Source organism: Rhinichthys klamathensis, unplaced genomic scaffold (genome assembly GCF_029890125.1).
Source record: "Rhinichthys klamathensis goyatoka isolate OS25496 unplaced genomic scaffold, OSU_Roscu_1.1 h1tg000088l_1, whole genome shotgun sequence".
NCBI classification, from domain to species: domain Eukaryota; kingdom Metazoa; phylum Chordata; class Actinopteri; order Cypriniformes; family Leuciscidae; genus Rhinichthys; species Rhinichthys klamathensis.
The window spans coordinates 713,644-737,595 of NW_026606628.1; the positions used below are offsets into that span (position 1 = coordinate 713,644).

Consider the following 23,952-nt stretch of genomic DNA (forward strand, 5'->3'; position numbering starts at 1 on the left):
GGATCAACAAAGATGTTGATCCAGGAACATGTTGCACTTGGTGAAATCAGTCATAGAAAGAAGGCGTCATAGAAGTTGAGAGAACCACTGTCTGGCATTGAGTGAGCAGCGCCCTCTACTGTTTGCCTTTTTAACAAGATGAGAGATTTGTTCAGGTATATTATCATATTTTATATGTAGTTAATTTGGCAATTGACTCTATAGCAGAATAAAAGTATCTAGGTGTGTAAGTTCACAGCACAGACCTTGAGTTACACAACAGCTAGTGGATTAAAAAGACTAGCAGGTCATTTAATTATCATTAGCAGTGTGAAGATGAAAAGGTCAAAAGACCCAAAATATCTGTTAGTGAAAGACGATGGCCAAACATCAAAATGCAGATCAGTCTTCATGAGGTCATGAAAACAGTAAAAATAGAAAACTTTATAAAGAATTTGTAAAAAAAAATCAATTAACTTAACATCATGATTGAGTGGCAGATGATGATGACAATTTTCTTCATGCAGCACCACATATACAAACACATACTGTACATACATACATATTCTATTTGCTTTAAAAGCTTTCAGTGCTTGGAGCTAGATGTGGAATACAATTTTTTCTATAAAAAAAATATAGAATAAAATCAGCCTTTTTATCAGATTATGTGAAGGAATAATCAACAGATTAATGGATTATCGTTAGTTGCAGCCCTAGATATTGTGAATTATTATATTATTTAACTAGCCAACAATGGTATTAGTGGATGCAGACAGTAAATATGTATTGATTTGCAAGTTAGCAAAGATAAAACAGTAAACAAAGCATATACTTGCACGCTTTAAAATAAATAAAAATTATTTGTTCATTTTCTTTTGTCATAGGAGAAAAGTCAAAAGGCAGTAATGATTGACGATCACTACATAAAACTTAGCGTAACCTACAATGTGTCTTTGCTTTCTTCTTTTCAGCTACTCAATGTTTCTAGAAAGAAACTTTAAGTTTCTTTTCGTCCTTGGAATCTGCAATTACAAAATCAAGACAGGTTAAAAACAGAATTAATTTTATAATTTGAGCAGATCTTTTGTTTTATTTGGTCAGCTACTGGACATTTACCGAGCTAGAAAAAGAACAAGAAAAGGATGAAAAATAAAACAAATAAGAATCTAAACAACTATATGTATGTGCATCTGAATATTCATTCTCCAACCGGATTTAATCAGATTCCAAACAGAGTTATTTAGTAGATTCACAACCAACCAAATGCTTCTTCACAGGCCGCACTCCAATAAAACTGGCTTGTGCTCTAGTCTGTGGAGGCAGGAAACGCCACCAAAGCAGTTGAGCACTTCAAAAATAAGACACTTTAGTGAACAAAAGAAAGGAGTCAATGCAAGAATGGTATGTTCACTTTAAAGATAAATTTCAACACAGATTCATTCATGAACCCAGTTCCTAACAGTGATGCTGGCCTTAACAAACACCACTACATACACACAAAGATGAGTAATTTACTACATACATGTGTACTGTATATATACATAGAGGAATAAATGAAGATGATAATGATAATTGGAGAATTATATAATACATGTAACATAGAGCTCTAACTGACTTCTGCTGATATCAAGTGTTGTTTACATTTAAATGATCCTCAACATTCTATGTCAGTCCAGTAGCTTGAGTTGATTTTTGAAATCAACACAACTGTTTCTGAAGCCTTGAAGCCTGAACACACTTGCTGCAAGCTCTTCACAACTCTACAATTTGATACGTCTTAGTGATTTGTCCAGTCTTTGTAGTTCTTCTTGATTCATTATCATGGAGCAGCGTCGGTCAAGAAGAACCAGGGCTCTTCCCGCACACCTGAGGGGATTCTTGGTGGAGGACGTCTCTTCCAGTCCAGACCCCTGTGAGCTTTCACAGCTGGCAGCTGTAACATCAGTCAGGTTAGATCACACTTACAGCTGTATCTCTGCCAAAGCTCAAAGACCCACAGGTTTGGAAGAGCGCTACCTGAAGAACGCTGCTGTCCTTCCCGACATCCGTCCAGCAGTCTCAGTCTCTTCAGTGGACGTGTGTCAGCAGGATGAGCCTGTCTCCATCCACGGCTACAGCGTACAGGCCTACCAGGACATCTACCGCTCTGTGGTGGAGCCCATGATGAAGACACGCAGTGGTCGGCGGCGTCCCTACAGTCTTAAACTAGGACTGAAGATCAAGCAGCGACTGTGGGAGACACTCAACTGCCCTTCACTGGTGGAGTCGGAGCATCCTGATGGACGTGTCCTGATCACTGAGAGCTTCTCCACAACCAGCAGAAGCCTCGCTCCTCGAATCCACGTGGACATCAGCGAAGAGCCCCTGCCTGAGGAACCCCGAAGAAAGAAGCCCAGACACTGAGTCATCACAGTGTCACATGGATCCCGGAGTGTCACACAGCGGGACCGATGAATGTAAATACTGTATATAGTTACTATAGAGTAAGTTTATCATTTTATGAGTAAGTTTTATTTTGTAGAGTAATTTTTATGAGTAACGTTAAGTTTTATTTTCTAGAGGTGTTTTGCACATTGTTGTGTGGTTGTTGGGATGTTTTTGGTCATTATCAATGCGTTGATATGCAGTTCATAGGTTGTTCTGAGTGTTTTTTAGCGCTTTGCTATGTGGGTGTCGGGATGTTTTGGATGGTTTCCTGTGTGTTGGCATGCGTTTGCCAAGGATTTTTGCGCGGTTGTTTTGCGGTTGCTGGACTTTTCTGAGTAGTTTTTCATGCTTTGATGTAGTTGTCAGGATGTTTAGAGTGGTTGGTTGATATGCGGTTGCTTTTAAGCAGTTACTGTAGGTTAGGGAAGGTTAGGGTCCCTCACACGGTTTGCAGCTTGACGTGCTGTGAGGGCTTGTGTGCATCAGTGATGCTGAGAGCTACGCCACTGGTACTTCACAACTACTGGTAGGGTCACCCATAGAGGACAGGTCTCAGCTGAGATGCCAGACGAAGACAAACCACTGATTCTGGACAAGAGCAGAATGACCTGATGTTTCTGGCAGAAGATCACAGTCTTGTAGCTGGATGGCGCCTTGCATGGCTGACACCGCCGTCGGTGTATGAATGCAGTCCATTACCATTACAACGACAACAACATCAGAATTACCTGAATGGAAGAAAATTGAGCCAATCTAATCTTTCAATCAACAGCCTGAACGTACGGTGAGTATATAATGTTAAGCAGCCGTTTACCTCTCCCTAGCATCAGCTGTTCCAGTATTGCCGCACGGAATAATGTCCGACATCCCGGAAATCCAGCTCTTTCCTTCAGACGACGAACTGACGAGCCTTCCTGAGACACCGACAGTCACACCCCGCGTGAGATCGGATCTTACGGATCATCTTCATGAGTGTTCTGGCCGAGAAATCCAGCGCTCGTATAAACCACGTTCCAAAAGGCAATAACCCTCTCCTCCACCTTCAAGATCGCCAGTTTTAACTGAGCCTCGTCCATCTTCTCAGACTTCATCTCTCCATTCTACCGCTGCTACACCGATTCCACCCATTTCAAAATGTTCAGTCATCAGCTTACGTCAAGTCCTCTCCAGCTCCGGAATCCATTTCTCCCGCAGATCATCAAAAGCTCAAATCTACGATCTTTTCATCAGTTCTTACAGTTCCAGCATTCCATCAAACACTTCAACATCTTATAAAGGTAAGACTCGCACATTTTCTACCTCCGTTTCTCTCCCGGTTCGGCGTTCTGAACCCACACAATCCCAACGCGCCGATCCAAAAGCCGCCGGCGCCGCCCATAGACAGTAAAAGAAATGGACAGAGCGATCTCATTGGAACTCAGTTGAGACAGTTGAAGCCCACTTTTAGCGATTTTTGAGAACTTCCGTTCCTGACGCGCAGACTCAGACCGACTCAAACTAAGCTTGATGACGTGAGCAACCTGTCTGACAGACGTTAATCTTCTAGTAGCTGTGCGTGAAAACTGCCAACGTTAATCTGGCAGAGACGGGGAACTTGAGCAAAGAGTTCTTTGGCGTGAGTGACAAGGAGTAAGTATTCCGTTGCTTTTATGGACTCATTATCTATGGGCTTCTCCCTTGACGGGATGTCCCCCCGATTGCCTGCGAGCTTCTCCTCCTGTCTGTACGGTAATTTCTGTACAGCGCGACAGAGAGTCGAGTGGTTATGACGCAATCGTTAGCCTATTTTTACTAAATCTGTTTCTACAGGGCCATAATGTAACATAGAAGGTAATGGAGCCCTTTATACATTGTCGTGTTTCTTTAAAAATAAATAATGGACAAATGGAGTCTTTAAACGCCTCAGATGTAAAGTTATTCGCTGTCAAAGTGACGCCAAAATGAATGGGAGTCAATGGAAATGCTAACGCAAGTGAAGTTCTGCTACAACATGGCGGCACCCGGCCGGCTTCAACTTCCGGTCGATGGATTACCCCCTTGGCGCCGCCGCGGCTCGCACTTCCTTGTCCGCCGGTATTTCCACCCGGCCAGCAACAGCGGCCGCAAAAAACAGTTCCGCTTCTTCTCCAGCTCTCACAAACTTCATGCAGTCAGCAGCACCCCCCAGGCAAGAACCAAACTCACAAAAACATTCCTCCGCACTTCCCTCTGCTTCTCCGGTTCTCTCTAATCTTCTTTATAATAACCCTTGTGCCAGGTCACCCTCGCACACAGTTACATTGATTTCTCTCACCCCCAAACCAACCTACTCCAAGAGCGGATCCTAGAGCGAGGTTGCCTTCGCTAGCCATCCCCCTCCACCTTCATCCATTCCAATTCACCTCATTCCTTTTTTCCCCCCTCCTATCTTCCAATTGTCTCCTAATATTCTTCCCAGTTCACATCCGAGCCAGAGGTTGCCTCCGCAAAGGATTTCTACACCTTTTTTTCCCACAAACCCTTCCCTTCCTCTCACTTCAGGCCATGCCAGCCATCTTGGACACCAGTCAGTAATGGGACCCTCCGATCAACCTTCATCTACTTTTCTCTACACTAACACTTGCTCTCCAGGTACAATCCGCTTGCCAGCCCATTCACTTTCCACAGCAGTCCATCTTCCAGCTCCTCCAAATGCAGTCGCCATGGAACCACCTCCAGTCCCAGCCCATCTCCGTTCCCTAATTCTATCAGGTGCAGACATTGATCTTCCTTCTCTACTGACTTCTGTCCCTCTCAACGAATCCCACCGCTCGTTCGACTGCGGCCCATTAACCATCAATCTCAAAAATTCCATACAACCTTCAAAACGAGTTCTCACACTTGCAGAATTCTGCATTGCTTTTGCCAGATACACAGAAGTAATTTGCACTTCATTTCCAGCCAGACGCAAGGAATTAAATGACTACCTCTCTATCATAGCAGAGTTCAGTCTCTCTCTCGGAGGTAGTCATTTTTATACAATGACTAAAGCAAACAATCACAACATAAAAACAACATCTAAACAACACCAGAAGCTCAAAACTATAATAACCATGTGTTGTGGTTTTCCTCCAGAGCATTATGTGGTTGATGAAGTGAATAAAACAAATTTTCTGACTTGCATTTCTATTGTCTGACTATGTTTTTATCTTTATATGAATCTAGAGTGTGGGTAGAGAAGAAGACAAAAGGCAATACATTATTCTGATTGCTTTTAAGGGGTTTGCTTTTTCACCCACCACAAAAGAATACATTAAAAAAAAAAAATTATTAAGTCAATGTGGTCTAACTGTGGTTGTTTTGGACCCCAATGACTTTCATTATATTGAAACACTCTTTAGAATATCTAGTTTTGTGTTCCACAGAAGAAATAAAGGCATACAGGTTTGGAAATTATGACAGCATTTTTGACTGAACTGTCCCTTTAATGTCAGTGAGCTTGATTTCCTGAAGGCCATTTTAAAGATTGCACAGCTTTTGAACATGATAATCGACCTGCAACCCATTTTCAGGGTTGTGATCTACCAGTTATAAGCACACTGCCCAATGAATAGGTTGTTAAAAAGTTTAGAAGAAGCTTTTAGAATGTAGCTCACATGTAAATATTTATAATAAAATAAAAATAAGCAAACATAATAAGCTTTCAAATGTTTTCCTCCTTTATGTGCTTAAAAGTTTGCTGAACAACAGATTTTGGAATTGTATTTTCAACCTTGACCAAGGTGGCACCTGTATATAAAAAGTTGTGAAATAGTTGTTTTGTGTGAAAAGACGAATGCAACAGAAGACATTTAGCTTTAAATATTTAATTTTGATCTCATTCATACTTTTGAGAAATAGTTTTTTTCTCCAGTCACCACTGTAATAAATTAAAATAGCAATAATGGGAAATGGAAACAAATAATAATACAAATCAATATCGCATGAGTTCATGTTTACATAATACTGTACTTGAAACAATGAATCAGTCCTCCATTGGTCAAAGAGCTCAATCGTCAGTCGCTGTTCTGTCACAGACATGGACATTTGTTTTCATTTCTCGTTGTTGTATTTCTGACTGCTGACACATCCATAGATTTCCCACTCTCCTATTTAACTGAAGTGTCGTCTGCTGAGGGAGTCAAAGCGGAACAAGAAGAACAAACAACAGGTTTACATGTTATTTTCATGATTCTAATTGGTTACAGATGGGAACCAATAAAACATTTTAGATTTTTTTTTTTTTTTTTCTGTGGTGCCATGTACTTACCTATGCTTGCAGGGTCCACAATCTGGACGGGAATGGCCTGTCCGTCCTCCAACAGGATCTGTGTGATGCCACCTTCAGCTCCGGCATTAGTCACCTGGGTCACACTCACCAGCTGGCTCATGCCGAGCAGGGTCGGGGGGTCACACAGAGATATGCTTTCGCCACCACTGCCACTTGACTGGAGGAACTGGGACGGACTCAGCAGAACAGGCTGTGGAGGTGCAGGGCTGGACAGCTCTTGGGCTTCTGGTGGGGGTGTAGGTGTAGGTTGGGCAGTGTCTTCAACTGGACACAAGGCAGGCTGTAGCTGGATGGCCTATCAGACAAGAGGAGAGCACTCTTAAAGGATAAGTTTGCCAACCAGCTTTGTCCCAGGCAACAGGTAACATTCTCATAAATGAAGCCAGGCAAGTTATGAACAAACATTATTCCATTAACGTTAATAGAACATTTGTTCAAAGTTATATGGTTTTAAATAATGTTCTCAAAACTTTAGCACAAAAACAATATGTTTTTTCTTAAATATTTTACTTGGATGTTTATCTAACATCTTTTTAAACGTTACAACTTGTTTCAGAATGTTCAGAGAACATTCAAAAGTAACCTTCACATAATGTTTGCAAAATTATAAAATTGAATGTTCCCTTAAGGTTCGCATTAACCAACAAAAGTTTTTAAAATGTTTTTAAAAAAATTACAGGTTTTGAAAGCTCTGAAATAATGTTTTCATAAGTTAATGGGAACATTAACAAAAAGTTCAAAACAAAAATGTATATAAAAAAAATACGTAATCAGGTTTTCAAGCATTTAATTTGAATGGGTTTTTTGTTTCTTCAATTATACTATCAGAACAGTTGATCACCCTGAAACTTTTTACATTTATTCAGAAATTAAAAACTTAAAAAATTAATGCATTAATTTAATAAATGAATAGATCCATATACAGTATATAAAAATGATCAATTCAGGACAGGGTCACCTGGAGATGTGCAAAGATCTTGGGCTGCAGTGAGGTGAGAGAGCTGAAGAGCTGCACAGCCTCCGGAGAAAGAGTGTCACTCTCTTCCAAGAGTCCTTCCTTCTGAGAGGACACTGTCAATATAACAGCAGTACACTAGATTCTGTGGCAGGGTAAACAATGCTTGTACTTCGACTAGTTATGTGCTTTCTTTTTGAGGCAGGACCTTTCCTCTACTCTCTAAATTGTATTGAATGATTCCAAGATGTTAAAGGCTGGAATACACTACACAACTTCTGAACAGATTTTTAAACTCTAGGCATCATACACACGCTGGTGGAAAAACTGGGCATCATACACTACACTAAACGACTGAGGACTTTCAAGTTGTATCAAACTAAACAAAACTCAAACAAAAACATGCACCTTATTGCTTGTGTTGTGTTCTAAAGTCGACTTAAAATTCAAACATGTTTGATATCCTCCAAATGGATGGAATCACAGACTGAAGCTTAAAAAAAATCATAGTATACGCCTATCATATGGTGCGGTCTCAGAAGTCGGATGTGCTGGTAATGACGTCACACTCGAGTTTACCGTGTTCCAGTACACAAGTTGGAAAACCAAGATGGACATGTCCAGGAAAACCTTTGTTGTGCTTGCTCTTTCGGAATACAAACGGTGCACAGATAATGCTGAAGAATCACGTTCACAAATAGAGGTTTGCCGCACTCTGCCGTGAGTTTATTGAAACGCAGACAAACAAGTGCTAATAAACTATATTTTACTACTGTTTCACTTACTGTTTATGCGCTGAGCAGCCATTTTGGATTCTGAAGTCGGTTGTTGTGGTTCCTCTGAGTTGTAACTGCAACTTGAAGGTTAAAAGTTCCTTCTGGGAACTCTGAATTTTCGACTTTCAAGTATAAATGGACCTCACCAATACACTACTTTTCTGTGATTTCGGTCAATACGACTGCCCAAAATCTGTTACGACTTTCAACAACTGGTGTGTCTCTCTCTTATTAACCATTTCAGTCATATCCAACTCTTGGTGATTCTATGGCCATCTCTTGCCATACAAAGTACGTTTCCAGGTCTTTTCCCAACCCTCCACATTACATGGCTTGGGACTCACACACACGCGCATTCACAGCTACAGACAATTTTTAGCGTCTCCAATTCACCTACACTGGGGGAAACCCACGCAGACACATGAAGAACATGCAAACTCCACACAGACAGGACTCCTGGTTCACCCGGGACTCGAACCGGGGATCTTCTTGCTGTGAGGCGACAGTGCTACCCACTGAGCCACTATGACAAAAATTCTGTAGTGTATTCCAGCCTCAGGTCATTACAAACGTATTGATTTAATAATGTATGTCGGATTTCAAACAATATTTCAACAGTATTTTACCATCTACAGTAGCAGGAGTCAGGGTCAAAGTCTCTGGAAGCAGGTTATTAGCCTCTGCTTTCCACTGCAACAACAACAAAAACATAAAAATAAATGCTTACTACAGAAAATGGTTGGCATATTTGTGCTCACCAATCTAATGCTTTACAAACATATTTTCTGTTCACACCTCTGTATCCGAGGTAGCCAGTGGTTCCGCCGTCAGCTGAAGAGCTTTTTGAGCCTCATGGATGTGGTTCTTGATGTCATTGACAGTGGGAAAGTAACACAGATTGTGTCTCTCAGGCACATCCTCTGACTTGAACATCTCATGTTCCACAAACCTCCTGCCAGGGCGTTCACAAAGCAACAGTAAATCGTTTTCCAGCAAATAAAACAAAGGAGATTTGAAACCATCTGAGTCATACCTGAGCTGCTTGCGGACAGTGTAAACCTGGTTATGACCTTGTGCCACCAACTCACAGATCTTCTCTGCCACGAGCGGGTGTAGTCGAGAGGGTAGGGACGCCCCATCCTCCATCATGACATCCTGCATGGCTTCACTGTCCAGCTCCTCTGTCTCTTCCTCTTCATCGTCATTTTGTTCTTCCTCTGCAAAGCAGATCTGCTCTGGGAGTGGAGGCAGGTTTGCAGTGTCCACGTCATGGTACAAGTGGGCTTTCTCTGTAGGGAGCTGGATGTAATACCTGTCACGAATGCAAATGAATGAAGTGAACCTTGCAGTCATGTGATGGACTGTAATGGCTAGATGTTTATACCTTACAATGCCTCCAGCATCCCATAAACTCTTCTTGAGGTTGAAGAAGGCTTTCTCCTGCTCTTGTCGCACTACCTTCTTGTCCACTTTGGGATCTGTTGGAACCTTGTACTCCGGGAATTTTCGTACTTTTTTGATATATATTCTGAAAAATGGTTGAATATTACAGTGTGGGTTTCATAATGAACTTCCTGTGCACAGAACAAATCTGTTGTGCTTGGCCCAACTGTAGGTTGTGTGTACCTGGCAGGGCAGGTTGCTTTGTAGAGGATGTTTTGATTCGTTTCTTGCTCTGACCCTTTTTTAGGTTGAACGCCCTTCCTCCGTGGACCAAACTGGCATTCCATCACACTGGCTCTGCTACCTTAAAACCATATTAAAGATCAAGATAAAATGACTTTGTGTGCATATTGTAAAACCATTACATTATCTGCAACAACAGCATTCAATCAAGGCATGTCCCGCCTTGACATGCAACATGCTATTGCAAGCATTCTCATTCTAGAAACAATTTGATTGAACAAAAATCTGGACACATTAGTATGGAAGCTTGTTTACAATACGGCATAGAATAAAAAATAAAAAGGGTAATTGAGACTAGGGTAATTATCTCACAATTCTGACTGTTTTTCATGCAATTGCGAGTTTACATCTCAACTTTTTTTCTCCGAATTGTGTGATATAAACTCGCAGTTGCGAAATATAATGTCAGAATTGTAAAAAAAAAGAAGTAAAAAAATAAATAAAAGTCAGACTTTTCTCAGAATTGCAAGTTTCACATGTCATGATTCTGCCATGTTATTGATTATTCCTAGTCTTGTGGCAGGATCATGACAGAACCAATGTTTTGTGTACAAGCGCATGGCCAATTGTTTGGCCATGTGCTTGTGTTGTCTCGTTACATTACCCCGCCCCCTTGTTATCCTCGTCTCGTCATTGTCTAGTCAGTTTCACCTGTCCTTGTCATTAGTGTTCCCTTTATAATCCCCTTGTGTTTGCTGTCCTGTGTCGGTTCATTGTTTGATATAAGTGACATACGTTGTGTGCATCTAGCTGTAAGTAATCTGTAGTGATGGGCAGATCGAGGCTTCGTGAAGCAATTAAACAGTTGAAGCAAACGTGCCATATTGTTTCGAGGCTTCGAATCAATCCGACACCTGTCTCCACGGTGACACCTAGTGGTCACTTGCAGGTGTTGATCTGAAACAACTTTGATTTTTAATACAACGAGCCAATAAAAAACTGTTTTTTTTTTTTATTTGTATTTTTATTGTATGTTTCTATTATGAAGCTTGTAACCTGTAGTCTCTTCACATTGCATAATGTTATTTTGGTCATGAAAAATGAATAAAAGAAATCAAGCCACAATGTCTCACTTTCTTATAGATTTTTATTCAAACATATCAATCTCTCTGCTGTCGAAGGACTCAGCCTACTTCTTTTTTTACAGATAATTTCTCCAGCCTTTGAAAAAATCCTCTCACAAGGGACACTTGTTGTTGGCATGCAAAGATATTTTGTTAGCAAGGACATACAAATGAGGAAAGATTACTGCTCTCTCTTTCCAGTAAGTTAGGGGATCATGAGTTCTGGGCAAAAACGCATCGTTGAGGAATTTTTTCACTTCCACTGTGGCATCAGCTGTAGCATTGTGTATCATCTGGGTTTCACAGATGTGATTATCAAAATGTTCCCATAAACTGTCCTGTGTTTCTACTGGTGTTGATGATGATGGGCCTGATGTTGACATTTGTGGCTCTGAATGAAAATCTTTTATATGCATCTATCTATTAATCTATGTATATATCTAATAATATATCTATGTATCTATCTATTAATCCATGTATATATCTAATAATCTATCTGTCTATATATATATTTCTATCTATGCATCTATTAATGTGTCACTATATGTACTCTGTCTCTCAGTCAATGTGTAAATTTAAATGGAAGCCTAAATATAACTAAACAAATCGCACTATAAATGTCACTATATCACCAAAAATCCGCTACCTCAAAACCAAACTCCTTTCACAAAAACCCACAATGTGAAAATGCGTTGACTTCACTTTTATACTGTGTGTGATAGTGTGATCTTTCCCGACCGACCTGTCAATCAAACCCTGACTCGGCGGAGCACTCCACCTGATGAAACACTCAGAAGCTTCATTTAGCCGTAGTCACGTGACGTGGGTGTTTTGAATCACGCTTCGGATCAGTGTTTCGAATCATCTGCGCTTCGGGATCTCGCAAAGCTTCGGAACGACTGTTTCGCGTCAGCCATCCCTAGTAATCTGTTGAGAATCTGTTATTCAAGAAGTGTCTGTTCCTGTCATAGCTGTTAGTTATTTGTCTTCTTATCTGTCAAGTCCTAGTCGTGTTGTTAGTCTTTGTTTTTGCCCACAAGTCAAGTTTTGCCCCCTCGTGGGTTTTGTTTTCTGTTTTGTTCCTCAATAAACCCTGTGTGAGTGCATTCAGTCTGTTTCTGGGTTCATCTATCTGCATCCACATAACAGAATGAACCGACCACAACCGAACCCAGCAGACGTTCAGTCCGTCTCCGCTTGTCTTCAGCCTTCTGACCCGGAACTGTGGTGGCGCTCGGCTATCTCTGACAGTTCCAATGGCAAGCTTCCTTTCCCTCCCCAGGGTGAGTTGACCCTGAAGAGGTACGCCCAGGTCATTGAGGAGAGGAGGTTCTTCCTGCCGGAGACCCTGGTCAACCGCTACCTCGTCGCTGGTCTCAGAGTCCTCCCTCCTCTTGCTGAACGAGAGAGTTTGGTCCGCCGTCCGTTTCGCAACATGGTGGACTACTTGTCTCGGAAGGAGCAGCCAGGTCGACCTGGATCTTCACCGCCTGCCACACTTCCAGTCATCCCTGAGGGTCGCATGTTAGCCGTTGTGACACAGGAGGGCCAAGCGTCTTCCACCCTGACTCCCGGTCCACCACCCGTGTCCGTCTGCACCCGTGGAAAGCGTGGAAGACATTTGTCGTGGGAGTCAGCATCGGAGTCGTCCTCCACGGAATCCCCCTTGCCTGCGGTGGTCTCGCCGGTACCTGCTTCGGCTCCCTCTTCGCCCCCCTTACCGGTCTCAAGCCTGGCTACGGACTCAGCTCCGCGACCCAGAAGGAAGAAGAGGAGGAAGGGAGCCTCTTGTCCTCCATCTCTGTCTCCCCCAGAGCCCACTACTTCAAGCGCCGTCCATGAGCCCGCTCCAGCCAGCGCCGTCCATGAGCCCGCTCCAGCCAGCGCCGTCCATGAGCCCGCTCCAGCCAGCACCGTCCATGAGCCCGCTCCAGCCAGCGCCGTCCATGAGCCCGCTCCAGCCAGCGCCGTCCATGAGCCCGCTCCAGCCAGCGCCGTCCATGAGCCCGCTCCAGCAAGCGCCGTCCATGAGCCCGCTCCAGCAAGCGCCGTCCATGAGCCCGCTCCAGCTAGCGCCGTCCATGAGCTCGCTCCAGCAAGCACCGTCCCAGAATCTACTGAGAGACTTGCGGCCGATCTAGCCGCAAAAGAGGTTCTGAAATCGGTTTCTGCTCGTCATGAGATGCCCATCTTCCTTGCTGCCAAGACCCTCTCTGATTATTTGTCTTGTCTAGCTAAAATCCTCGAAGTCCCTGTCTGTCCTGTCTTGTCCCCAGCCCCCGAGCCTGCCGCTGTGAGCGCTGCACCCGAGCCTGCCGCTGTGATCGCTGCACCCAGTCCTGCCCCTTCGCCTGCTATGTTCCCCGTCAGGAGTCCCGTTTCCTCACCCTCTGTCTTTGAATCTGTTGCTGCTACCACTGAAGCAGTACCCCAGTCTGTTTTCCCGGTCTCCCCTGTCTCCACTAATTCCCGGACTGTTTCTCCGTTCGTCCCTGTCTCCACCAGCCCCCGGACTGTTTCCCCGTTTGTCCCTGTTATCACTAGTTCCCGGACTGTTTCCCCGTTTGTCCCTGTCGCCACTAGTCCCCGGACTGTTTCTCCTGTCACCACTAAGCCCCGGACTGTTTTCCCCAAGACCTCTCCTCGTGTGTCTCCGTCTAAACCTGCCCAGAGTCCTCGTCCTCGGCCCTCATCCCGTGGACCCAAGACCCCCAGTCCTCCCATCCACCCTGGACCTCCCCCCATGAACTTTGTGTTTCCTCCACCCCCTCTGCCTTGCATGTTGTTCTTGATGTTTCACCCGAACCCTGTTATTGTTTATTCTTGTATGCCTTTGTTGATGTTCACTATGTTTTGTTGGTTCTTGTCCATGTCTCGTTCAGTCTTGTCTTGTGCTTAGTGTCCCTTTGAGGAGCGTCTGGAAGCCGCTCCTTAAAGTGGGGGTTCTGTCATGATTCTGCCATGTTATTGATTATTCCTAGTCTTGTGGCAGGATCATGACAGAACCAATGTTTTGTGTACAAGCGCATGGCCAATTGTTTGGCCATGTGCTTGTGTTGTCTCGTTACATTACCCCGCCCCCTTGTTATCCTCGTCTCGTCATTGTCTAGTCAGTTTCACCTATCCTTGTCATTAGTGTTCCCTTTATAATCCCCTTGTGTTTGCTGTCCTGTGTCGGTTCATTGTTTGATGTAAGTGACATACGTTGTGTGCATCTAGCTGTAAGTAATCTGTTGAGAATCTGTTATTCAAGAAGTGTCTGTTCCTGTCATAGCTGTTAGTTATTTGTCTTCTTATCTGTCAAGTCCTAGTCGTGTTGTTAGTCTTTGTTTTTGCCCACAAGTCAAGTTTTGCCCCCTCGTGGGTTTTGTTTTCTGTTTTGTTCCTCAATAAACCCTGTGTGAGTGCATTCAGTCTGTTTCTGGGTTCATCTATCTGCATCCACATAACATCACAATTCTGACTTTTTTTCTCTCTCGCAATACAGGTCCTTCTCAAAAAATTCGCATATTGTGATAAAGTTCATTATTTTCCATAATGTAATGATAAAAATTAAACTTTCATATATTTTAGATTCATTGCACACCAACTGAAATATTTCAGGTCTTTTATTGTTTTAATACTGATGATTTTGGCATACAGCTCATGAAAACCCAAAATTCCTGTCTCAAAAAATTAGCATATCATGAAAAGGGTCTCTAAACAAGCTATTAACCTAATCATCTGAATCAACTAATTAACTCTAAACACCTGCAAAAGATTCCTGAGGCTTTTAAAAACTCCCAGCCTGTTTCATTACTCAAAACCGCAATCATGGGTAAGACTGCCGACCTGACTGCTGTCCAGAAGGCCATCATTGACACCCTCAAGCAAGAGGGTAAGACAAAGAAATTTCTGAACAAATAGGCTGTTCCCAGAGTGCTGTATCAAGGCACCTCAGTGGGAAGTCTGTGGGAAGGAAAAAGTGTGGCAAAAAACGCTGCACAACGAGAAGAGGTGACTGGACCCTGAGGAAGATTGTGGAGAAGGACCGATTCCAGACCTTGGGGGACCTGCGGAAGCAGTGGACTGAGTCTGGAGTAGAAACATCCAGAGCCACCGTGCACAGGCGTGTGCAGGAAATGGGCTACAGGTGCCGCATTCCCCAGGTCAAGCCACTTTTGAACCAGAAACAGCGGCAGAAGCGCCTGACCTGGGCTACAGAGAAGCAGCACTGGACTGTTGCTCAGTTTTGCATGTCATTCGGAAATCAAGGTGCCAGAGTCTGGAGGAAGACTGGGGAGAAGGAAATGCCAAAATGCCTGAAGTCCAGTGTCAAGTACCCACAGTCAGTGATGGTCTGGGGTGCCATGTCAGCTGCTGGTGTTGGTCCACTGTGTTTTATCAAGGGCAGGGTCAATGCAGCTAGCTATCAGGAGATTTTGGAGCACTTCATGCTTCCATCTGCTGAAAAGCTTTATGGAGATGAAGATTTCAGTTTTCAGCACGACCTGGCACCTGCTCACAGTGCCAAAACCACTGGTAAATGGTTTACTGACCATGGTATTACTGTGCTCAATTGGCCTGCCAACTCTCCTGACCTGAACCCCATAGAGAATCTGTGGGATATTGTGAAGAGAAAGTTGAGAGACGCAAGACCCAACACTCTGGATGAGCTTAAGGCCGCTATCGAAGCATCCTGGGCCTCCATAACACCTCAGCAGTGCCACAGGCTGATTGCCTCCATGCCACGCCGCATTGAAGCAGTCATTTCTGCAAAAGGATTCCCGACCAAGTATTGACTATTGAGTGCATAACTGAACATAATTATTTGAAGGTTGACTTTTTTTTTTTTGTATTAAAAACACTTCTTTTATTGGTCGGATGAAATATGCTAATTTTTTTAGACAGGAATTTTGGGTTTTCATGAGCTGTATGCCAAAATCATCAGTATTAAAACAATAAAAGACCTGAAATATTTCAGTTGGTGTGCAATGAATCTAAAATATATGAAAGTTTAATTTTTTATCATTACATTATGGAAAATAATGAACTTTATCACAATATGCAAATTTTTTGAGAAGGACCTGTAGTTACGTTATATCTTGCAATTCTGACTTTATTTCTCGTAATTACAAGTTTATAACTGTGAGATAAAATGCCGCAAATATCTTTTAAATTGTTTTATTCCATAATGATTTGGTCTGTTTCCCCCCCAAAAAAAGATCAACACTGTAAATTTTAAATTCACATACACTGCTTTTTAAATGTTTGGGGTTGGTAAGATTTTTATTTTATTTATTTATTTTAAATAAGTCTCTTAAGCTCACCAAGTCTGCTTTTTTAAATCAAAAATATAGTAAAAACAGTAACATTGTGAAATATTATTACAATTCAAAATAACTGTCTTCAGTTCAAATATATTTAAATTGAATTCCTGTGATGACAAGTACTCATTCTGTCATCATTCTAATGCTGATTTAGCTGATCAATGTTGCTGCTTAATCTTTATGAATGCCTTCAGTCATTTTTGATTTATTTAATGCATCCTACTGAATAAAAGTATTTATTTATTTATTTTAAATCATACCTGCTAAAGTTTCATTTGCTATTTTTGTCAGCCAATACCACTAGCATTCAGATGTCCCCAAAACTACAGACATCGATTAAAATTCCAATTTTGAATTATAGTCAAAACTCACAGTTCTGGCATTAAAATAACATATAGACTACATGACTAAACAGCTTTAAGACTTAAATAAGGGTATCTCAGATACACAGATCCCACAAGCAAAAAGGGCCATATTACCTGCATTAACAAAGGGAATGCCATCGTAGGGCACATACTGTGATTTCCACATGAGTCTGGTGGCAGGTTTAGCCGGTGAGGGTGATTGGCGGGTGCCAAACACAGCGTGAGTCTGCTGCTTGTGTAGAAGCTGAACGGCCTCAAGCTCTGCCTCTGTGTTACAGTAACCACGGTACGATTCTCCGATCTTCTGCTCCTCGTCAAACAATCACACAGAAAAAAGATTCACCAAGCCACATTAGCTTGACATCATCAGATTGTGTTGCTGTAAATGGATCTGTTTGACAGAGGGCTCTACGCACAATAGAAAGTACAATGCATTTACGCTATTTCCATGCATATTACACTACTTTTTTATGTTTTGTTTTTTTTACATTTTTATAAGTGAAAGTTTTGTCCAAAAAAAAAATCAATTTCTCCATTTTCCACTGGACAAACCTCACACCCACGCAGTCTTAGAGCCCAGTTTGGTGCCCCTGGTGGCAGTGGCTTCACTGGGGGCTCAAATACATCAGGAGAACTGAAAGAAATGAGAAGACATTTCAATAAAACTGTCAATAATTTAAGGTACACTTAAACTCCAGGAATAGGGCATGGCCTGAAGCAGTTTTCTTGTTGTTCAAGCAAGGGATAAATTGAGCCAGAACAGGAGTTTAATTGGGTAGTTTGTTTGTCAACCCATTCCATATGCATATGAATGCTTTTTTACTAATCCAGTACATATTTTCCAGCTCCATATTTGCGTAAGACTTGTAAAATCTGTGTTCTTCAAATAAGTGTTTTTCAACATTTAAAACAAAAAATGTAGTTTATAATGGTAAATGGTAATAAAAAGCAACAAACACAATAGGAAAGTTCATCTTTCAGATTAGATACAGAATGTGACAGATATAATGATGTGCAAACAAGGTTTACTGACCCTTTTTTCTGAATTTTAATACCAGTGACACTCTGAGCCGCTAGTGCGGATAAACTATGGGTGCCATCATTGTCTTTTGTGGATGCGATGATTGGCTGCAGTCTTTTCTCCACAAAGATTCCTATTTAACAGAACAGAAAGAAATGGCAGAACCGGACAGCAACTAATTTTCTTCATTATTCTTTTCATTTTCTGTTTATTTTATTCATTCTATTTAATTTCTTCATTATTAGATGTTAACTATTCTATTATATATGCATACACATACACACACGCTCACCAGCCACTTTATTAGAGGACATTTGAGTGTGGTGAACTGATGATCTGAGATGAGCTTTGTGACATGGTGCGTTATCCTGCTGGAAGTATCCATCAGAAGATGGGTGCACTGTGGTCATAAAGGGATGGACATGGTCAGCAACAATACTCAGGTAGGCTGTGGCATTTAAACGATGCTCACTTGGTACTAAGGGACCCAAAGTGTGCTAAGAATACCCCCACACCATTACACGCATTCAGAGATGCTCTTCTGCAGACCTTGGTTGTAACGAGTGGTTATTTAAGTTTCAGCTTGAACCAGTCTGGTCATTCTCCTCTGACCTCTAGCTTTTTTACTTATAGAATTGCTCTCTGCTCACTGGATATTTTCTTTTTCTGACCATTCTCTGTAAACCCTACAGCTAGTTGTGTGTGAAAATCCCAGTAGATCAGTAGTTTCTGAATTACTCAGATCAGCCCGTCCGGCACCAACAATTCTGATGCTTATTTTTTGAACTTCAACAGATCGTGACCATGTCTACATGCCTAAATTCATTAAGTTGCTAGAGTTAGATATTTGCGTTAACAAGCAGTTGAACAGGTGTACCTAATAAAGTGTCCGGTGAGAGAGTGTGTGTGCGTGTATATATAATTAGAAAAGCAATAGTCAGTAATATATTTAATAATAAAGAAACATAATTAATTACCAGATGAGTTTGCTACTTTCAACAGCTGACCGTGAGGCAGTAACATCTGAGGTCCCCCTACAGACACAGATGGGACACCGTACAACTGTCCATTCTCCCCTTTCACGATCACCTGAAAAAATGCATCCGTCTTTGAGGTGGGGAAAAACTGTCATAAATATATAGTTCAAAATGACTTAATGGGTGGAATACATAAGGTCAAACTCATATTTTAACATTTTGGTATATCTGGTGACTGAGTCAAGTACATGGGTGATACACATGTCGTCTAGTGTGAGTAATAGCCTATAGTTTATGGTGATGAATCATAGTGCAATTTCCTTACCACCCGCTCATACTGAATAGGATGTCCGTTTTGATCAAGTATAACTAAGTTGTCCACTTGTTCCGGGACTGTAGAGGGCTTCTGATTGGCTGCTACAGTTTCTGGGGCTGGAATGACTGATGGAAGCACTTTTGCATCTGCATTTTCTTTAGATTTGGAGTTTTTGCCAGGTTGCTGATACATCACAATACAACAATAATAAATAGTTTGATCACAAAACATTGACAGCTGATATTTTACAATTATTATTTATTGCTATTTAATATTTAATGATACATTTTGGTAAAAGTGTAAAAAAAAAAAAAAAGTGTCTAAAAAGCCCTAGTCGTATTTCACCAAAAACCATAAGAAATTATACTTTGTATACAGTAACATTTATGAGATTCTTATACTCATTACTTTAATGCCCAAAAGCGATTGTTTAAATTGTATTTTCACAGTATTATCACAGTAATATCTGTTGCACTTTTAATAAAAAAACTGTTTGATAATAAATTATTTTGTAACAGAGCAAAAAAAAACTGTATTACAGTAAAGAGAATAATCAGTTAAAAAATGTGAATAGTTAAATTAAAATGTCAGAACACATGAAAATAATAATTTGTGGAAAAATTGTGCTGAAAATAATCAAATGAACTTTAATAAAAAATTCTTCATGGAAAATATAATACATTTTTATTACATACAATTAGGGATTTTGTGATTCCCCCAACTTTTGTTTGTTTGTGTGTGGACATTTAACATAGGCTAGTCCTTTAGTGAAGAGTGTGTTATACTAGGATTATTCAGTGCTGTACAGTTTTTCTACTAGTCTACAATTTTCCTTACCAGTCCAGCTCGTGTGTCTGCATACTGTAGATCCTCTCTCTCTTCAGTCTTAAGAACATCTGTCACATCTCTCTCTTCCTCCTCCATTTATTCTATCAGACATAGTACATAGCAGTCAATATTACTATGGGGTAATATTTTTGTGAATTTAGTACAATGAGAAAAAAATAATTGTGATGGGTGTCAAACTGAACTTTAGTAGTTGGAGAGAAAGATACCCACATTTAATTCATGCATGTGCTATTTTTGTTTGTAAGGTGGCCATTAGAAGTACGTACAATGCTTCATGAATAAAGGAGCAATAAAAGGAGAATTTGTCAGATATTATTTTGCAACTCATTACTCTCCATCTCTAACATTTCAATTGGAACGTTTAGGCAACACTTCTTGTGTTTTATGCTTTGTGAGTAATAATTCATGTTTATGGAGAGAAGAGCGTTACACAAACGCGACAAATTAACATAATTTTTCAACATAAACGCCATATTGGATCAGTGCTCGCTAGCGCAGCAGTTCCATGAAAACACAACATGTAAAAGAAAGAAAACAGACAGATATCTAGCGTTAGACTGAATTTAAATCATGTTTTCGAGTCAGCTCGCTCTGACCCCGTATCCAAATGTACGGGATGCAGTCGAGCCCAGGCTTTATATACAGGAAGCACCTAGAATTGAAAACGAGTCTACTCAACCTCGTCTTCGTCCGGGATTCCTCACGCCAAAAAAACGCGTAAACTGCGCATCATCCGCCTGCAGTTTGAATCCCCGCGGCTTCCGTAGGACACGACGCGCGCTCTCTTTCACTTTGAGCTGTAAATCAGTTCTTTAAGGAAACGAATTTCTTTCATTTAAATATGACAAGAAGAACACGTTTATAAATGTGGAAAATAACTCGTTTGTCCTTTTGCTTAACAACAAAATTGTACCTATGTTATGTTGTTTCAATGTGTTTGTTATATTCCCCACATGTAAATGCTTGTGTTTTCCACATAATGAAAGAGTCAAATTGAAACCGTTTAACAACATTTTACTAACAGAGCAAACCAACTAAAAATCATTTTAAAAATATGAAAATAATAATTTGTGGGTAAAATGTGCGTAATTGTCCTGAAAAGTGATCAAATCATTTTCTGATCCGAGATTTTCACGTTGATCTGTGAAATGTGCTGTAAAAAAACACCTTTCATTTAATTTGACAATGTGGGGGACACTTGTTTGTCCTTTTGCTTAACAACAAAATCAGACCTTGATGTTATTTCAATGCATCATTTGTATAAATAAATAGATAGTCCTCATATAAAAATACATTTCTGTGTTTTGCACATTAATAAGAATGTCAAAGTGAAATAATAATAAAAGTTCGTCGTACTTGCATAACGTCATATGAAGTAGGCTACTATTAAAAGTCATTTTTTAAATAAAAAACAATAATACATTTTTATTATATTTTACTATTATAAATAAATACTTTGAATTACTAAGGAATATTGTTCTTCCATCCATATTCAACGGATGACTTGGCGAAACAATAAAATTGAACATATTTGTTGTTATACATACGTCTCACCGGTAAGGGGCGCTATACGTCTTAACAAAACAAAATGTACCCTATCACTTCCCTAAACCCCTCAAAAATATACTTCACAAACCCTGCGTTTGCTTGCTTGGACAAGGAGACTTAAATAATTGTTCTCAAATTTTAACTAGGGGAACTTCGTCTCTCTGCATTCCTCTAGTCTAGATTCTAGAAAAAAACAAAAAAGTAAAAGATGTGTGTGTGTGTGCTATGGACCTGTAGGTGTCTGTATGACTGTGTTGAAGCAGCTGATCCTTTGTCAGGTCTAAACTAACAGGACCTGTTTGAGCTGAGCCTTTAACAATGAGTCTTGCACGCTCAGAGCGAAGAGAAAACGTGAGGAATCTGGGCCTATGATCCCAGGCTGGGAGTGTGATTAGAGGCCGAGCTTCCCCGGGGCCTCAGTGGGGCGTCCGGCTCTCGCTCACACTCAGAGTCTCACACCGAGGTTTTGATGGAACCTGTCAGCAGAACCATTTTGAGCTCACTGGGAGAACAATTTGCAGTTTTTTTCCCGAAGAGATCCAGCACTGGTGCATTATCATACAATGTCATATTTCTTAGTGCATTCAATCAGAAACCCCTGTGAGACTAAACACACGCCATGTCCAATTATGTGGGCTCCCCTCGGACAAGCTTCTTTCACCCCTCTTCCTTCTTTTAGTTGCAAACAACAAAAGAGTGCCATACGTGTGCCTGCAAGATCATAAATGGTCTATTTCCTGCATTTCTCATGGTTCATTCTGTCTGTGGGGTTTAAATGCAACATGAGGCAATGAGGTGCTGATGCATTGTGGGATTGATGTCTGCGACTGACCTGAAATACTGCTGTGTAATGGCCCTGTCTCTGGCGGGGGGGATGAGGTGGGGTAGGGAGTCACTGGGGAAAAAGCCCCTGTTTGGACTGCCCTCCGTGTGAACATTTTTGCCCCTACATTCACAAAAGACCTTACAGAAAAAAAAGAGTGAGAGAAGGGAGGGGGTGTCAGTGGACGACGGCTGGAGAGTTTGCATGACTGAACCATTTCAAACACCTTCCAGCTACACTTGTTGCACACACAACTGTGTGTTTGTATGGCGCTCAAACCACAGCAGGATTCATTCATCAGTTCATCTGTGTTGTTCTAGTTAGTGAATGGAGATATCAATATGAGGATCACTGGTTTAAAATCTGCCCAGAATTAAATGAAAAATGTTTGTGATTTAAATGTGAAAATTGCCATTTTGTAATGGCGATTGTATGTAAATAAGCACATATTTGTTCTTATGATTATGGTAAATAATCATCCATTGGCATAAACTTTTACATTTCTTTCAATCTGTTTTTCCAAGCAGTTTGTGTGAAATAAAGCAGTGTGCAACATTTCTATATACCAACTACACTACCGTTCAAAAGTTAGGAAGATGAAAGGTTTTTTAATAATATTTTAAAGAGGTCTCTTCTGCTTAAATAATAATAAAAAAAATGTGGTGAATAGAAAGTTCAAAAGAACTTATTTGAAATAGAAATTTTACTGTCACTTTTGATCAACTTAATGCATCCTTGCTGAATAAAAGTAAGAATTTCTTTTTTTTTAAAACATCTTACTAACATCAAACTTAAGACAATATCATACTGTATTATTATGATGCTAAAGCATATAGAATTTAGTGTCAATCCCTTTTGTTTCTGCAAACAGTATTTCATATATTTTTCCCAAGACTTTTCCCCAAACCAATCATATTACTAGTTATTTGCCTGAGGACTGAAAATAAATGGTCAAACTTTTATGAAGACATGCATCATTACAGCCTGATTTCCACTAGGTGGCGTGTGTGAGTCCGTCCAAAAACACATGTTCGAGATCTACTGCCAAAATACAAATATTTTCATTACTCCACATTTCTTGTTCTCAGCAAGAGATGAAACACATTTTTAATGATGCTTAAGTTTGGAAGGTTTAGTTTAATATTCTTGAGGTCTCTTTGATACCAGCACCAACTAATGATCACACTTCACATCATCCAACAAAGACATGTCATTATTGAAAAAGCGGATAACCCCAAACTCAACTCGCACGTCAAATAACACCCTCAGACATTTGGAGCGAGTGCAACTTTATTCCGTTGAGTCCCATAGATGTAACAACACAGGAGACTACATGGTGTACAGTATGTGCACAAACATCCACTGAGACAGACAGCATACAACACAGTATCCCATCATACATCACTGTCCCTGTGTTAAGTACATATGGATTGTTAATATCTGACTGATATTCCGCTCGAATTAGAAAGAAGGCCACTACCCATATAAAAGTATATTAATATTGGCCCTACAGCGAGAGATTTCTCTACTTCAATACGTATCCTAAGGAGATATACAAAGCGCTTGATA

General features: G+C 40.9%; 1 protein-coding gene across 4 annotated transcripts; it reads right to left on the minus strand.

Annotated features, from left to right (window-relative positions):
* Positions 1-6,214: 6,214 nt before the first annotated feature.
* Positions 6,215-20,742, minus strand: carf (calcium responsive transcription factor). Of its 4 annotated transcripts, XM_056251711.1 has the most exons (15): positions 20,692-20,742; positions 20,001-20,092; positions 19,173-19,346; positions 18,848-18,959; positions 17,883-18,003; positions 17,402-17,483; positions 16,964-17,153; positions 10,052-10,172; positions 9,810-9,953; positions 9,459-9,737; positions 9,221-9,377; positions 9,052-9,115; positions 7,653-7,765; positions 6,674-6,989; positions 6,215-6,550 (listed from the first exon to the last, which is right to left on the minus strand). In XM_056251711.1, the coding sequence occupies exons 2-15, from the start codon at positions 20,085-20,087 to the stop codon at positions 6,513-6,515; spliced, it is 1,998 nt and encodes a 665-aa protein (XP_056107686.1). In that variant the 5' UTR covers positions 20,088-20,092; positions 20,692-20,742; the 3' UTR covers positions 6,215-6,512. The 4 variants fall into 4 exon arrangements, with proteins under 4 accessions (XP_056107686.1, XP_056107685.1, XP_056107687.1 ...); XM_056251710.1 differs by having other exon boundaries at positions 9,221-9,737; XM_056251713.1 differs by lacking the exons at positions 6,215-6,550; positions 6,674-6,989; positions 7,653-7,765 and adding exons at positions 8,219-8,295; positions 8,435-8,505.
* Positions 20,743-23,952: the final 3,210 nt, after the last annotated feature.